General features: G+C 44.3%; 1 protein-coding gene across 3 annotated transcripts in view; it reads right to left on the reverse strand.

Annotated features, from left to right (window-relative positions):
• Positions 1-6,308: 6,308 nt before the first annotated feature.
• The window catches only part of IL13RA1 (interleukin 13 receptor subunit alpha 1), a 30,664-nt gene continuing 20,097 nt past the window's right edge, over positions 6,309-16,875 (reverse strand). For all 3 annotated transcript variants that reach the window (XM_072625883.1, XM_072625884.1, XM_072625885.1), the window contains exons 7-11: positions 14,157-14,222; positions 13,762-13,894; positions 12,170-12,266; positions 11,154-11,238; positions 6,309-9,386 (exon numbers count right to left, since the gene is read on the reverse strand). In XM_072625883.1, the coding sequence (XP_072481984.1) occupies positions 9,285-9,386; positions 11,154-11,238; positions 12,170-12,266; positions 13,762-13,894; positions 14,157-14,222 (483 nt within the window). In that variant the 3' untranslated portion in view covers positions 6,309-9,284. The remainder of the gene's footprint in view (positions 9,387-11,153; positions 11,239-12,169; positions 12,267-13,761; positions 13,895-14,156; positions 14,223-16,875) is intronic.

Consider the following 16,875-nt stretch of genomic DNA (forward strand, 5'->3'; position numbering starts at 1 on the left):
CCTCTGTGGCATCTCCCATTCTGTTGATTGTTATTCTGAATTTATTGAAACAAATTTATCCTTTATATCTCTCAATTTCCCTCTTCTCCTGCTACAGGTTAATCTAGTATTAATCTATGTTGATAGTGTCTCTGTCTAAATGTTGTTGTGTTTGTTCTTCGTTGCCGAAGAAGACCATGCCATCAGAGAAATGATGACATGACTTGCACTTGACTTTGTTTTGAGCGAGGGAGGGCTGTGCAGGTCACCAGCTTCACTTTCTCCTCCTGAGCCATCTGGATCCAGTGACCAGATATTCCTCAGGATGACTGGAGATGACCCACGATGCAATGGGAGACCTTGGTCTTTTTTGCCTAAGGCCTATTCAGGTGCTCAGAGTGAGGTGATGCTCATTCAGTGAATAGGCCTCTGTAAGAAGTAATCAGGGAATGGCCCCTTTAATGAGCAAAAGAAAAAAAATATAAGTAAATCAAGCTGGGAGGGAAAGAGCAAAAGTTCCTATTGATAATCACTCTGAAGCCAGAAGGGTCCAGAAAACAGCCCTTAAGTGGAATTTGGGCAGGGACCTATTGCTGTCCAATCTATGGGCTTCAGAGTGCACTGGATTTAAGGTTGTGGGAAAGTAAAGAAAGAAATAGAAAGAAAGGAAGAAATCTGGCCAGTAAACCCCAAGTTAACGGGGCATCCTCTGGCCATCCAAATTTGCCTTCCTTTGGAGAGGAGTAGGAAGGGGGGTGGAACAGAAGGGAGAGGATGAGCTGAGTCACCCAGCTAACCAGGTCCCCATTCAAGCAGCTTGGTCTACTTACAGGTTGTGTTCGTCCTTTGTTTCCGAAGAAGACCATGACATCAGAGAAAATGATGTCTCATCCTTAATAGTCATAGACAGAGAAATTCTCTTAGGTATGCTGATTAGCCTGATGAAAATGTTTAATCAATATCCCCCACAGCTTTCTTCTACAATCAATTTATTTACCTGCCATTTGCTGCAAGTCAAAAGACTTTCTGGTATGTATGAATCCCCTAGATTTCATAAGTCACGTATTACATCATTTTTGTAGAAACAAAAGTTTTAATCATTCCTCACAATAATTAACTATTTTCTTATGGCTAGTAGCTAGCATTTACCCAGTGCTTTAATGTTTACAAAGTACTTCACAGGTTATCTCACTTTATTCTCACACAACCCTTGAGATAGGTATTCTTTTTATCCCCATTTTACAGATGAGGAAACCAAGAAGGTAAGTGACTTGTCCCAGTCATGTAGCTGTCACGGGGAGGATTTGAACTCAGGCTTTCCAAACTCTGAGTTCAGCACTCTACATTGTTCTACATGGTTGCCTCTGAACAAATGTTATCAGGAGTCTTAGAACTAAAGGTTATCTTGTGGGATATCTTGTATGTAAGATTCTTCCTTGGGACAATTTGCAGAAAGGAAAACTTTGGGAAAGTTTGGAAAGATTCCATTATCCTGGGGACTGATGTAGAAAATACCAAGTACTTACAATGTGACTACAACCCTCCCCTTAAAGTGAACTTTATCCAAGTCTTTTGTTGTTGTTCAATTGTTTTAGCTGTGTCTGATTCTTTGTGACCCAGTTTGGGGTTTTCTTGGCAAGGATACTGGCGTGGTTTGCTATTTCCTTCTCCAGTTTGTTTAATAGATGAGGAAGCTGAGCAAAGAGGGTTAAGAGACGCTCCCAAGGTCATACAGCTAGTAAGTGTCACAGGCCTGATTTGAACTCAGGAAAGTGAGTCTTCCTGACTCCAGGTCTGGTGCTCTAGCCACTGTACCAACTAGCTGCCCCGTTATCCAATCCTAGGCTACATTTTTGCATAGTTCAACAGAAGGTTCAAATTGTTAATGCTTTAAAGTGGTGTGCTTGAATTCATTTCTCTCATTTCCTCCACAAAAGAATTGGGATGTTGAGCCAAGATGGCGGAGTAGAAAGATGCACATACCCATAGCTCCGAACCCACAGCCCACAGAATGGCTACAGGGGAGTAACTCACAGCGAATTCTGCACCCAGAGGCCACAGAATATTGGAGTGAGGGAGATTTCTGTTCCGGAGGGACCTGCAAACCTCTCGCGGGGGGTCCTTCACACTGCGGACTGGGCGCCGGTACTGGGAGCTGAGGGCAGCCCTGCCACGGCCGTGGCACCGAGAGGAAAAGATCCGAGCGGGCTTTTGGGACGGGATCTCCAGTGGCCACACAGGTCCCTCCACCCTCAGAGGGACCTGCAAACCTCTCGCAAAAGGTCCGTCGCACTGCAGACACAGAGCCCAGCCCAGACCTGCGGCCGCAGCCCCGGCACCGAGAGGAAAAGATCCGAGCGGGCTTCGGGGACAGGATCTCTAGCGGCCACACAAGTCCCTCCGCCCACAGGTGACGGGGGTCGGTGAGAGAATCTCTTTGGCGGGTCGAGAGGGGAGTGGGGTGCCCCCATGATTAGGGCCCCCCCGGGAGGTAGAAGCTGAGAGGCGGCTGCAGACAGGGGCTCCCCAAGCGGGCGGGAGCCTGGATCCATTGTGGAAGGTCTGTGCATAAACCCCCTGAGGGAACTGAGCCTGAGAGGCGGCCCTGCCCCTACCTGACCACCTGAACTTAATCTCACACTGAATAGCAGCCCTGCCCCCCGCCAAAAGCCCTAAGGCTGGAAGCAGCATTTGAATCTCAGTCCCCAAACGCTGGCTGGGAGGATCAGGAGGTGAGGTGGGTGTGAGGAGAATATTCAGAGGTCAAGTCACTGGCTGGGAAAATGCCCAGAAAAGGGAAAAGAAATAAGACTATTGAAGGCTACTTTCTGGGAGAACAGGCATTTCCTCCCTTCCTTTCTGATGAGGAAGAACAATGCTTACCATCAGGCAAAGACACAGAAATCAAGGCCTCTGTGTCCCAGCCCACCCAATGGGCTCAGGCCATGGAAGAGCTCAAAAAGAATTTTGAAAATCAAGTTAGAGAGGTGGAGGAAAAACTGGGAAGAGAAATGAGAGAGATGAAAGAAAAGCATGAAAAGCAGATCAGCTCCCTGCTAAAGGAGACCCAAAAAAATGTTGAAGAAAATAACACCTTGAAAACTAGCCTAACTCAATTGGCAAAAGAGGCTCAAAAAGCCAATGAGGAGAAGAATGCTTTCAAAAGCAGAATTAGCCAAATGGAAAAGGAGATTCAAAAGCTCACTGAAGAAAATAGTTCTTTCAAAACTAGAATGGCACAGATGGAGGCTAAGGACTTTGCGAGAAAGCATGATATCACAGAACAAAGAGAGAAGAATGGAAAAATGGAAGATAATGTGAAATATCTCATTGGAAAAACAACTGACCTGGAAAATAGATTCAGGAGAGACAATTTAAAAATTTTGGGACTACCTGAAAGCCATGATCAAAAGAAGAGCCTAGACATCATCTTCCATGAAATTATCAAGGAAAACTGCCCTGAGATTCTAGAACCAGAGGGCAAAATAAATATTCAAGGAATCCACAGAACACCGCCTGAAAGAGATCCAAAAAGAGAAACTCCTAGGAACATTGTGGCCAAATTCCAGAGTTCCCAGGTCAAGGAGAAAATATTGCAAGCAGCTAGAAAGAAACAATTCAAGTATTGTGGAAATACAATCAGGATAACACAAGATCTAGCAGCCTCTACATTAAGGGATCAAAGGGCATGGAATAGGATATTTCAGAAGTCAAAGGAACTAGGACTAAAACCAAGAATCACCTACCCAGCAAAACTGAGTATAATACTTCAGGGGAAAAAATGGTCTTTCAATGAAATAGAGGATTTTCAAGCATTCTTGATGAAAAGACCAGAGCTGAAAAGAAAATTTGACTTTCAAACACAAGAATGAAGAGAAGCATGAAAAGGTGAACAGCAAAGAGAAGTCATAAGGGACTTACTAAAGTTGAACTGTTTACATTCCTACATGGAAAGACAATATGTGTAACTCTTGACACATTTCAGTATCTGGGTACTAGGTGGGAGTACACACACACACATGCACACACGCACACATACATAGAGGCAGAGTGCACAGAGTGAATTGAAGAGGATGGGATCATATCTTAAAAAAAATGAAATCAAGCAGTGAGAGAGAAATATATTGGGAGGAGAAAGGGAGAAATTGAATGGGGCAAATTATCTCTCATAAAAGAGGCAAGCAAAAGACTCATTAGTGGAGGGATAAAGAGGGGAGGTGAAAGAAAAACATGAAGTCTACTCTCATCACATTCCACTAAAGGAAAGAATAAAATGCACACTCATTTTGGTAGGAAAACCTATCTCACAATACAGGAAAGTGGGGGACAAGGGGACAAGCAGGGTGGGGGGGATGACGGAAGGGAGGGCATGGGGAGGAGAATGCAATTCGAGGTCGACACTCATGGGGAGGGATAGGATCAAAAGAGAATAGAAGTAATGGGGGACAGGATAGGATGGAGGGAAATATAGTTAGTCCTATACAACACAACTATCATGGAAGTCATTTGCAAAACTACACAGATTTGGCCTATATTGAATTGCTTGCCTTCCAAAGGGAAGGGGTGGAGAGGGAGGGAGGTAAAGAAGTTGGAACTCAAAGTGTTAGGATCAACTGTAATGTTCTTACCACTAGGAAATAAGAAATACAGGTAAAGGGGTATAGAAAGCTATCTGGCCCTACAGGACAAAAGAGAAGACGGAGACAAGGGCAGAGAGGGATGATAAAAGAGAGAGTAGATTGGTCACAGGGGCAATTAGAATGCTTGGTGTTTGGGGGGGGGGAGGGGATAAAAGGGGAGAGAATTTGTAACCCAAAATTTTGTGAAAATGAATGTTAAAAGTTAAATTAAAAAAAAAAAAGAATTGGGATGTTACCAGATGCCAAAAGTCAATGAAATATAAACAGTACATTTCTTTAGAAAACAAATTGCTTTGCCCCGCCCCCCCCCCCCCCCCCCAGCTGAGCTGGACAAAACATTTTTGTGGTGGCTGGATTCGTTTCCCACACATCCCATATGTGGCCTCAAGGATGTTGGCTCCATGTTTCCTGTTAGAAGCATCAGTCTATCTTGAGCTCTGTAATTCATCATAAGGAGTTGTAAGGCAACTCCTCATTTAACATGATGTTTGAGGGGGAAGAGTATTTTTACTAAAGCATGGAAGGGTAACTGGAAACATGAGAATGTGAAAATTGGAGGGTAATTTTGTGTCTGACATAGCCTCTTTCTGGTTATCCGGCCTCTTGGGATTATGGGGAAGTACCTTATGAGATACTACTATCCTAAAATGAAATCTAAACAAGCCAACACACTCCAGGAGTGCAAACCATTTGACTGTCTACTAGGGGTGGGGAACCACATGTGGCCCTCTAGATCCTCAAGTGTGGTCTTTTGAAATTTGTCCTATAAAACTTGGATTCCATCAAGAGGCCACACTTGAGGATTTAGAGGGCCACACGTGACCCTGAGGCCACAGGTTCCCCACCCCTGGATTCTATTGCAGAAACTATGAAAGCAGAAAGTATTCTACCAAGGCCTTTATCTCTGTCAGAAGGGCATCTACTCCAAAAACGACTTTTCTTCATCTAAAATCTAGCTAAAATCATGGGAAAGTCACCCAAGCTCTCTGAGCCCATTTCCTCACCTGAAACACCAGAATCCTACTCGCATTCCTTGTTAGCTTTGCTTTGAGGAAAGCATTATGTCCATTTTAACAAGTACTTGCTTAGTAACAAATTCTTGCTTCCCCTACTCCCAACTGCAGCCTTCCTAAATGTAAACATCCTTCCCTCCCATGCCGTGTATGCTTAGAATTGTACTTACACTCAGTGCAATATAGACATAGACACTTAAGCCAAAAGATTTTAATGGGAGAATGTGGTAGGCATTCTTGAGTAGAAGCAAGAGTCTTCTAATAGGTCCCAGCAGCTCAGAATTGATGCCATCTTTGACCCTTCCCTCCCCACCAAAACTGTGGCAAATCTAACTCCTTGGTATGCATTTGTATTTATTCACTCTATGTGTGTGTGTGTGTGTGTGTGTGTGTGTGTACACGTGTGTTTTCCTTGCTGTCTCCCCCACTGGAATGTAAGCTCAGTGCTGGAAGGGATTGCTCCACTCTTCTTACTTGTGTGCCTGTCCCCTGGTCTACTGCCCCCTACATAGCAGTTGTGTAATACATACCTGTTGATGGATTCTGTCATATTTAAAGGTCAATGTGTCTTCTATTGCTGCACTTTTGACTTTCACAAAAAACGTTTGCCTTGAAATTCCACTCTCCTCTGCCATGCTAATCTTATGACAATTTACCCGAAATAAGACCAAAGTGATGGCACTGAGCAAAGTCCAGATTTATTTTCAACTTTCAAAAGAGGTCAAACAAGATGAACTCCATTTTAAAGGAAAAACTATTAAAAAAAATAAAAGCTGCCCACTTAAGTCTTTCAGTGTGCAGAGTCGGAGAAATGCGACCTAGGTGATATAGAGAAATACAGCTCCCCCCTCCCTTCCCCATGGATGTTTAGGTCGGGGAGAAGGTTCCAGGTAGGGAAAGCATGGGATTGTAAGCAAACCTCTCCACAGAGCATTTCTTGGAGCATGCCTGTGGATGCCTTGGGATAATTTCCGAAGTGTCCTGGGGCTTGGTTTTCAGCTAATCTGCCAATCTGCCAATCTGCGGACCATATTTCTTTTCATCACTGCCAAGATGAGGTAGGAGTTCGTAATACCTGCTGTCAGCCTAAGCTGTGAGCTATCCTCAGCAGTCCCCTGGCTAATCGCCAGTTCCAAGGGCACTGATGGACACTAAAATCTAGCAGGCCTAAACCTCAACTGAGAGTAATTACTCCAAACTAGATCAGATACCTAGGACACGTAGACTTGACACTTATTCCTAAAGAGGAAAACAAATTCCTTACAGATAGAAGCAAGAGTACAAAGGAACATCAACTCCAATCTGTACCCCTGCCTTATCTGGCCTCAAAAAGAAAAACACAGAGAAACCACTATAAATGGAACACTTCCACACAGCTCAATACACAGGAAAACCAAGGCCTTCTCCACTATCGTGGAGATCATGGATTACCCGCCATTGTGCGTCCCTGTCCACAAAAGCTCCAAGAGCCAAATCTGAAGCCCCTTAACCTCACTCCCTTTACATGCCCAGCACCCAATAGGAATGAGTCTCTGAGCACTAAGCTATGGTCTAAGCATCGAAGTTCCTGCCTTTATCTGACAATGCCTTAGGAGCCTTCTTCAGATAGTTATTATGGACAAGACTAGCGGCAGTGGAGAACTATGGCAAAAGCAATTTGGAATTGCCTCCTTAAAGGTACTGGGAATTAGAAGGAATGCATGAGGTGAAAAAACTCTGAGTAAATACGTGGGCTACTTGGCTGGCAGGCTGGTGACTCACACAAGGCACTCTGCTTCCTCAAGCTAAGGCTAGGTAGTGGGGCTCCAAAGAGTCCTAGGGCCACCTCTGTGGACCAAATGAAAAACAAGTCTTTTTGCTGTTCACAAAACAGCAAACTTCAGAGTACCCCTAACTCTTCAATGAGAAAAGAGGCAGAAACATCTGTGGTTTAATATAAGAAAACTGAATAACAAATATAGCCTTATACATAGGTTAAAAAAATCCAACAAAATCAAAACAATATTTTCCAGCCTACCCACATTGACTTAAGTCAGAGTGTAGGAGAAAGAGGAAAGAGGAAGGTGGGGGAATACTTGGTTTTCCTCAGCACCCCCTTGTTTTCCCTCAGTTTGATAATCTCCTACACTCTCTGGGCAGGGAAGATATTAGGAAACGGGAAAAGCTCAAAAAGGGAACAGGACAAGCAACTTATGGGTTGGAATGGGAACGGGTGAGTCTACAAATGGAGAACAGAGGAGCAAATACAGCAATGAACCAGAAAGGCTCCCACTGGACACTGAATTCCGAGCGTAGGGATCATGTCCCCAACTTTTGTTTCTAGCACTGGGAACGGGTGAGTCTACAAATGGAGAGCAGAGGAGCAAATACAGCAATGAACCAGAAAGGCTCCCACTGGACACTGAATTCCGAGCGTAGGGATCATGTCCCCAACTTTTGTTTCTAGCACTGGGAACGGGTGAGTCTACAAATGGAGAGCAGAGGAGCAAATACAGCAATGAACCAGAAAGGCTCCCACTGGACACTGAATTCCGAGCGTAGGGATCATGTCCCCAACTTTTGTTTCTAGCACGCCTGTGGGGCACACCCAACAGATGTTCAATACTTGTTGACTGAGGTAAGGCAAAGCATCAGCTCATGAACTGGTGTGGTTCGCCCAAGACTACGGTAGTCAGTGTGACTTGTGCTGCCCGTCTGCTTCTAGGAGTCATGGCGGCCTTCCATGTTCTGGTTAGAGCGGTTCACCCTGACCTCATTGCCAACATGAAGTTCTAAAAGCTGGTACAGACTCAAAGGCAGGTAGATCACTGCAGTGCTCATATGACACAAGCTCCTTCAAGGGCAGATGAAGATACCAAAAGCTTGGAATTCATTTTGTCCAGTATATACACGTTGGCAGAGTTGTGCGCCTGAACGGACCAGCCTCTCAACTGGGCCCTCTACTTGCTCTGTAATAAACCCATTTCTTACTGCAAGATTGCAATAAAACCATCTCAGAATAAGAGAAAAGGAAAATGTCAATGAAGCCCAAATGAAACATGTGAAGATTTTTCATACTGGTAGGTTTGTAATAACCCACTTTTTCTCAAAATAGCCTCAGGAGAGGCGCTGAAGGGCACTTGTGATTCTGGCTTACTGTGAATCATGAAAGGCAACAAACTTCTGAGAAGGATGAAAATTGGAAGTATAATAGCTCACTTGATGAAAGTAAATATACTCTGGTTACTCTCCTACATTAGCAGTTGACACCAAAAAAAAAGCAAAAACCAAAAAACCCAAACAAAACAAAAAACACACTGCCATCTGGTGCTGATTGGTGAAAGAGAAACCCACACAAGTTTGAATGTGCTATCCTTAATGCCATTATCTTTTTTTTTTTTTGTTGGGCTGGGTAGGCTTCCCAAGAAAGTGGGTTCTCCTGATATTAAATTTTGTAACCATCACAAAATCTGATTGTTTTCGCTTTCATGAGAATGGCCCACTCCTCTCTCTGGGTTTTTAAGTGCGTGACTTGTGAACCCAAAACTGTTTGATAACCTGCCTCTTCTGACTAGCTGGCCCAATGGTTTCAGTTTTCACTGAATAATTTTCAAAATAACTAATGGAGAATGGGAGAAAATTTCCTGGTAGTCATGTGTGACGTCCAAATAAATTATTCCCTTTGTTGCGAGGTCTTCTTCAGATTTTCAACCAGCACCACTGAGTCAGTTTCTTCTTTAATTTGCTTTTCATAGATGTCATACTTTTTCCAGTGCTGGAAGGAGGGGAAAAAAAGAGATAATTACTTCTTAGTGACGTCCTTTCCCTGGGCACTCATTGTCAATGTTTATTTTTGGCTTTGCGTGCATGGAAACATGTGCCTTTTTCCTGACCTAAGAAACTTTCATCTATTTGGACAGTTAAGGAAACAGAATGATCTGGAATCAACATTAAGGGAGAAAAATGCGTGAGACTGTTGTATATTGGTAAATATGTTGTCCTGAGGGATAAACACAATGGGAATTTTCCCCAAATGTGAACTAAGTCTCATGCATGAGTTTCAGAGTGTGCCTTTGTAGAACATAACTATGCAAGGCTTTCGATTCTTTGGTGACCTGCTAACTCAATCTGAAAATTATATGTATAAGTAAAAAATACATTGGTTCAGGCTATCAACTCACAACCTAATCCTTCAAGAAGCTGTGGTTCAGTCACTTCAGTCATGTCAGACTTTCTGTGACCCCATTTGAGTTTTCTTTTTAAGCAAAGATGCCAGAGTGGTTTGTCATTTCCTTTTCCAGATCATTTTACAGATGAGGAAACTGAGGCAAACAAGGTGAAGTAACTTGCATGCAGCTAGGAAGTATCTGAGGCTGGATTTGAACTCAGGTCTTCTAGACTCCAGGCCCAGGGCTCTATCCACTGCAGCTCCACCCAGCTGCCCCAAGAAAGTGCCATCCAGCATTTGGAGCAGGGCTTTTTGTGTGCACTCAAGCCCTTTGGCTGTCACCTGGGGAAGCCTCTGGGCGCCTTCTCAGAACAATGGTTTTAAATGCTAAACTGCGTGGCAGAGGATTACAAAGGAAGCCAAATCTACGGAAATGGTGACCAAATCTTTAAAACCCAACAAACAAAAAACCAAGATCCCCGAGTCCAGGTTAAGAACCCCGATGCAGATTAAAAAGCAATAGCCTAATGCAGCAGGCAGCTAAAATACACCACATGACTGGAAAGCATCTCTGTGCGCGCCCGACTAGGAGTGGTTTTTATGAAGGTAAAATGCTGGCTTTCAGTACCGTGGGGTTCTAAACACGAGGACAGTGGCAGCGTGCTGAAATTCTAAACTTCACTCTGACTGCTCTGAAGGTCAGATATCTCACTAGGGAGCAGATTGTCTGGCTGTGAATTTCCTGCTCCAGTCAATATGGCTTTTGTGTGCCAGAGGGTTAGCCAAAGAAGCTGGCACATTGAAGCAAATCAGTGCCCACAAAGCGGCGGCATTTTCCTGTCTTTAAAATCTGAACAACTGTCCAAAGGGCGTTTGTTATTTGAACCCACTGAAAATCTTGAATTGGCACAGGACAAGGAAAGCACAGATGGCTACCAGGGAGCAGGGATAGATAGGCAGACTGATTCTTAACCCGTAAGTGTAAATTACAATGAAAAGGAGAGAATCCCCTTAACGCTGACAGCAGCCTGCTTAGTCACAAAGGAGCAAAGACCAGAGAAATTCACTTGGACAATTTTTGAACAAGGACCTATGCTCAAATTACTCCAGTGCTAAACGAAACACATTCAAACGCTGGACGCTTCAGAGACAAACACGATGCAGACTGACGTTGTCTGGCCATGCCCAAGGTAGTTCAAGAAAACTGCCACTGGCAGCATGCTGGGAAGCCTCAGTTCTATCCCAGATCTTCCACATATCAGGGAATTCTGGTCCAACCTACCTGGAGTGCTCCATTTCCCAAGGCTGCCTGGGATTTTAGATTGAAAATACTTAAAAATAAGTCATTTCTAACTCCAGACTATCAATACTCACCAGGGTGTCATCATTCTGGTCTCCAAACATCTCTTTAAAAATCTTCCCAGGATCAGGAATTGGAGGAAAAATAATGATTTTCAGTCTTAAAGAGAAAATAAAAGACAGAAAAAAGTGTTTTGGGTGAAGAGTTCTAATAAAAAACTGTTGTTATTCAGCTGCTTTGGTAGTGCCCAACTCTTAATCACCCCATTTGGGATTTTCTTGGCAAAGATACTGGAGTGGTTGGCCATTTCCTTCTCCAGCTCGTTTTACAGATGTGGAAACTGAGGCAAACAAGGTTAAGTGATTTGCCTAGGATCACACAGACATTAAGTGTCTGAGGCCGGATTTGAACTCAGGAAGATGAGTCTTCCTGACTCCAGGCCTGGCCTCTAACACTGCAGCGCCCCCTAGTGCCCAAAATAAAAGTGGGCTTAGCTTAAATATAGTTGGCTCTGAAGATGTGGCTCTCTAATAATGAAGTAGATTTGGTGTAATTACTTGAAGTAAGCTGTGAGAAATGAATGTGCTAAGAGTTTCAAGTTCTGTACATGGATGGGGAGGGGTTGGGTGGCCCCAAAAGAAGAGTAGACATGTGCAGGTCATCTCCAAGTGTTGATTACTACTTCTTACCTTAAAGGGGTTCTTCAGACCTGATGTACCAGGCAGGGGATTGCTGGCTGCAATGACTTGAAAAAAACTGCTCTGGGGAAGGAGTACATTCCTCCCTAATTTCTCATTTCCTTTTCCTATTTCTTACCACTCCATTTCTAAATCATAGTGCTATTTTTAATTAGTATAAAATTTTAGTTCTATAGAAGCTCAACAATCCTATCTCATCCTTAAATATTTGTTTACTAGAGCCGTTGCTGGCATCAGGCATGGCCTAAGGGTCAGAAAGGGACGATTTGATGTTGTGAATTGTGGCCTCAGCACGGATGGGCCCATGTGAGAAGCTGGCCACTTAGGCAGGCCTCTGTTTGGTTTTCTCTCGTGGACAATGGGCAGATATCTAGTCATGGCGACTCTTTTACCTCTTTAAATACAGCAGCAGGAGAAGAGTGGAGATGGAGATGGCAACCGGGATGGAGAGTAATGTGATGGTATAAAACGTGGGGTCAGGTTTCTGGCCTGGAGAGGAAAATGGACACGGAAGACCGTGAGTCAGAGTAGAAACGGTTTGGAAGCAAACTGCTCTGTGGGCCCGGCCCCCCAGTTAGACAGGCAGGCGGGTAGGTAAGGAGGTGTCCTCTGTGATGCACTTCTTGGCCATGGGGAAAGTCACCTCACCTTCTCTGGGCCCATGTATTTAGCCTCAAATGGGAAGATCCATGAGAGCATTATGTATATGATAAACTGCTATATTCTTCTTCTCACCCATCATCAGAGATGGGTAACTAACTGTATCTGATGAACAATCACTGTTGTCTAGCAGAGAACCCAAGAACCAAAGACAGAGGAGACATGTTTTGGGCTTTGTTTATTTTAGAAGAGGGTTCCATAGGATTCCATCAAATAGTAAGTCTGCCCAGATCCACTTTCTCTGGGGTGAGGATAGGGGTATACTTCAAGAGGCCTGAGCATCAACAGGCCCAGATGGGGAAGTGTGAGGACTCTGAGTAGCCTGCAGGGGTGAGGGTGACACATTCATCAAGAAGAAGGCTATCCTTTCATCTCACCAACACATATTAAGCACCTACTATGTGCAGAGCACTGTACTGGAAGTTGGAGAAGACCTAGTTCTTACTCTCATAGTCTATGGTCTTTTTTTTTTTTTTTTGGCAAGGTAATTGGGGTTAAGTGACTTGCCCAAGGCCACATATCAAGGAAGTGTCATGTGTCTGAGGCTGGATTTGAACTCGGGTCCTCCTGGCTACAGGGACAGTGCTCTGTCTGTTGCACCACCTAGCTGCCTCCTGAGACTATAGTCTTCTAGGGAGCTAAGACAGAAATACTGTACAGATAATGAAGAGCTAGAATGTGAGATGTGAGGCAGGAAATTATTACTGACTGAGATAGGTGAAGTAGGTGAAGTGGGCATAAATCATTATTAAGTGCCCACCATGGGCCAGGACCAGGCCCTGGCACAGAGAGTTTGCATTCTGAAGGAGACAGAATGTACACAAGCAGGCACACACACACACACACACACACACACACACACACACACACACACACACGTGACAAAAACCAGATTCAAAGTGGGGGCGGGGGATAGATGGAAGGATGGCCCTGGGCCCTGCTAGCAGCTAGATGAACAGACCAGGAAAGGCCTCCTGTAGAATGAAACTAGAGATTCCATGAGGTCAAGGTGAAAAAGGAGCACATTCCAGGCCTAAGTCACAGTCAGTGGAAAGGCAGAGATGAAAGGTTTTGTGTGAGGAACAGCCTTCTTGCTGGTGTGGCGGTACTGCGGAGTGTGTGGAATGAAAACCCTAAAATGCACACTAGGATGGCATAAGACCACGTAGTGCTCTAAGTGCCACAGAGAAGCGCATTAGAAAAATCCCTTTGGCAGCCATGTGGACAAACTGGATCAGGGTAATGGATTAGGGTAGGCAATGGAGGATGAGGTCCTGAAGGAAGGCTGTGGTCCTATGTGTCCTTACTTTTATGATGATCTTACCTATGCTTTTCTCTGGACTCCAAGCACTCCAGAGGTCTCTGTCTTCGAAGCAAAACTTACTGGTTTTGGCTCTTACTCGGACTGTGTAGAAAGTGCCATGGTCCACGTTGTTGATCACTAAACAATTTTTATCCTAAAATATCAAATAAAAGCAGATGTGACAGGGAAAGGCACCATCCGACTCTGTTACATATTCATAAGCAGAATGTTTTCACATGAGTAAAACAAATTTCAATTCAATCTCTGACTTCTAGAAGGAGAAATACAGACAAATGGTACCCATAAGCTGGATAAAACGAGCCTGATTTTGTGGTGTTTTAGGGGGAAAAGAAACCCATGTCCCCAAATTTGTCTGGGATATTCAGAACAAATTAACCAATGAAGAAGTTACTGACCTTGGAATTTCCTGGAAGCTCCTGAGGCATTTGTGGGATGTGGCATTTAATTTTAGAATCTTCAGCCTTGAAAATATTAAAAGTGCCTGTGAGGCCATTAGAACCTTTCAGAGTTCATGATCTAAACCTCCCCAGTTACAACACATGAGAAGCAAATTCAAAGCAAATGAGAGGGAGAGAGGGAGGGGGAGAGAATGGAGGAGGGACAGAGATGGGGAGAGAGAAAAGGAGAGACAGGGAGAGGGAGAAAGATGGGGGGAGAGAGTGAGGGAGAGGGATGAGGAGAGAAAAAAGGAGAGATAGGGAGAGAGAACGCATGAGAGCAGGGTGCACCCCAAACTTTTCCCTACAGAGTTGTAGTTTCTTCCTATTAAACACACAAGGGAGCAAAAATTCCGAGAGAAGACTTGGAAGGTTTATCTGGCATGTGGCCCACTAGAATCTGCAGAAAGGTTTAAACAGTCAGGGCCCGGGGGAGGCAGAGCGATGTTGTTTTGAATTAAATGTTGAGGAAAGGCTCCTGTCAGAATTTACAGAGGGCAAACAAAGTTTCTAAATGTCAGTGGGCAAGCCTATCCACAAGAAGCAGAGAAAAGGCAGCTCTGTGGGCTTTTCTGCCAATTCCCAGACAGTTTTAGACCAGGACATCATGTGCATAGAGTGCTATCTGTAGCCAGTGATGATCTGCTTCGGAGGTGTCAAACACATGGAGGCCTTCGACAATCCCAAATGCAGCCTGCACCAGGTTAAAATGTAATGAGGAAATTAACTACAATAAAACACAGTAAGCTTGACATAGTGTCGCTATCTAGTTTTCGAAGTCAATATGCACCCACCATGATCCTTCCATGTGGCTTAGTGGAGCCTGTTTCTCCTTGAGTTTGGCAGTACTGGTCTACGTACAGGGAGTCATCTGTAGGGATGAGCATCCTTCCCAAGTAAATTGCTAAGCCCTGATGTTGAAGTGTGTGTGTTATTTAAGGAGATTTTTCTTTCCTTTTTTTTCAGGATTAAAATTTTTTTTGGTTATTCTGACCTTGACAGACATGAATGTATATGAACATTTCCATGTATAAAGAAGAGAAACCTATGAAACTGTAAATCTATACTACACATAGTTTGTTTTTTTAAAAAAGTATATAATAGGTTCAACATTTAGTTTCCAATCTGCCCCACTTGTCCATGTCTCCCTCTCCATTCCCCTGGATTCTCCTCTGTCAATTTTTAAAAAGTTCTATTAATGCTCTTTTCTTTTTTGGGGGGGTTTGGGGGAGCACTAGCACTTTCCCTCCCAATTCCTCACCCTTGAAAGAAAGATCTCCCATGTGACAAATAAGCTGAGTCAAGTCAAGCCAAAGGCCACGCTGGCCATAAGGGAAAGCGTACAGCTCCCTCTGTCCCTCTAGGCTGGTCTGTCTTTCTCCCAAGACACCTGATGCTACTTCTTCACCATCATTCCTTTGGCTTCTGGGTTTGCTGACTGTTAAGATGTAAATTCCATATTCAGAGGAAGAGGGCATCAAGCTGTATTTGTTGTTTACATTTGAATTCATCACATTCTCCAGTTCTTGAGAACCAGCTTACAGGTGGGATGGGTGACCCAGCATCTGGGAAGGGAGGCTTAGGACAAACTTCCCCCTCTTTCCCAATGTGCCTAGCGCTGACCATGGTCCTGGCAATGTCACCATGCTGATACCGGCCTGCATTCCTACTCCTATGGACACTAGATGAAACACTGACTGATGCCCCCCAACCTCCCCATAAAGGAACTGAAAGCAGAAAATTCTAAGAAACAAAACTCCAGATTAGCACACAGTCACTGATAGGGTAGTCTAAGAGAGGAAGCAGCTGGCGAACATCTGCTAAGGAGACAAAATGGCAAACATTTATACCAGTTACTCAAAAGTATAAACAGCATTTAAAAAAGTCAAGAGAAATGACTATTCTAAGTTAAGCTGTCTATCCTCTTCAGCTCAGACTCATGTCGAAAGACAACTGTTCAGCAGGACTATAACCTGGCAGGGAGGGGACAGCGCTCATTAAGCACCTACTAAGTACCAGGCACTTGACAAATAACAATCTCATTGGATCCTCCCCAGGACCTGTGAGGGAGGTGCTATCATCACCCCCATCTTACAAATGGAGGAAACTTAGACAGGCAGAGGTGAAATGACTTGCCCAGTCACCCAAGCTAGTCAGTGTCTGAGGCTGGATTGGAACACAGGTCTTCTTGACTTGAGGCACTGTGGTGCCTCCTCGATGGCCCTAGGACGGAAGGGAGTCAACTGAATGAGTCTTGGCTCTAGGCCTTAGTGGAAAGGAAAGGAAAGGAAACCTGGAGAGTGCCTGGCACGGCCTGGGCTTGTAAGATAAGCTCAGTGACTGTAGGCAAGTCACCAACTCTAAGCCTGGGTTTTCTTGACTGAGGGGGGGGAGAAGTCAGAACAATTCCTACTTATCCAGAGCTTCGAGCTGGCAACCATTTTGTGAAGTAAACAGTCTAAAGCATCCTGTTCTTCTTCTTCCCATTTTGCACATGAAAAAACTGGGTTGGAGGAAGTTAAGACCCAGATCTCTGACTCTGTGGTGCCAAGAGGCTTCCTGATGCCCACCACAGCAGGCAGACGTTCTTCTGCCCCCCTGCATTCTAGGGCTGACGTCTAAAGGGCAGAGAATTTCCAGGCTGAAAGGGACCTTAGAGATCATCTAACCCAACCAT

This window comes from Notamacropus eugenii, chromosome X (assembly GCF_028372415.1).
Source record: "Notamacropus eugenii isolate mMacEug1 chromosome X, mMacEug1.pri_v2, whole genome shotgun sequence".
Classification (NCBI taxonomy): Eukaryota; Metazoa; Chordata; class Mammalia; order Diprotodontia; family Macropodidae; genus Notamacropus; species Notamacropus eugenii.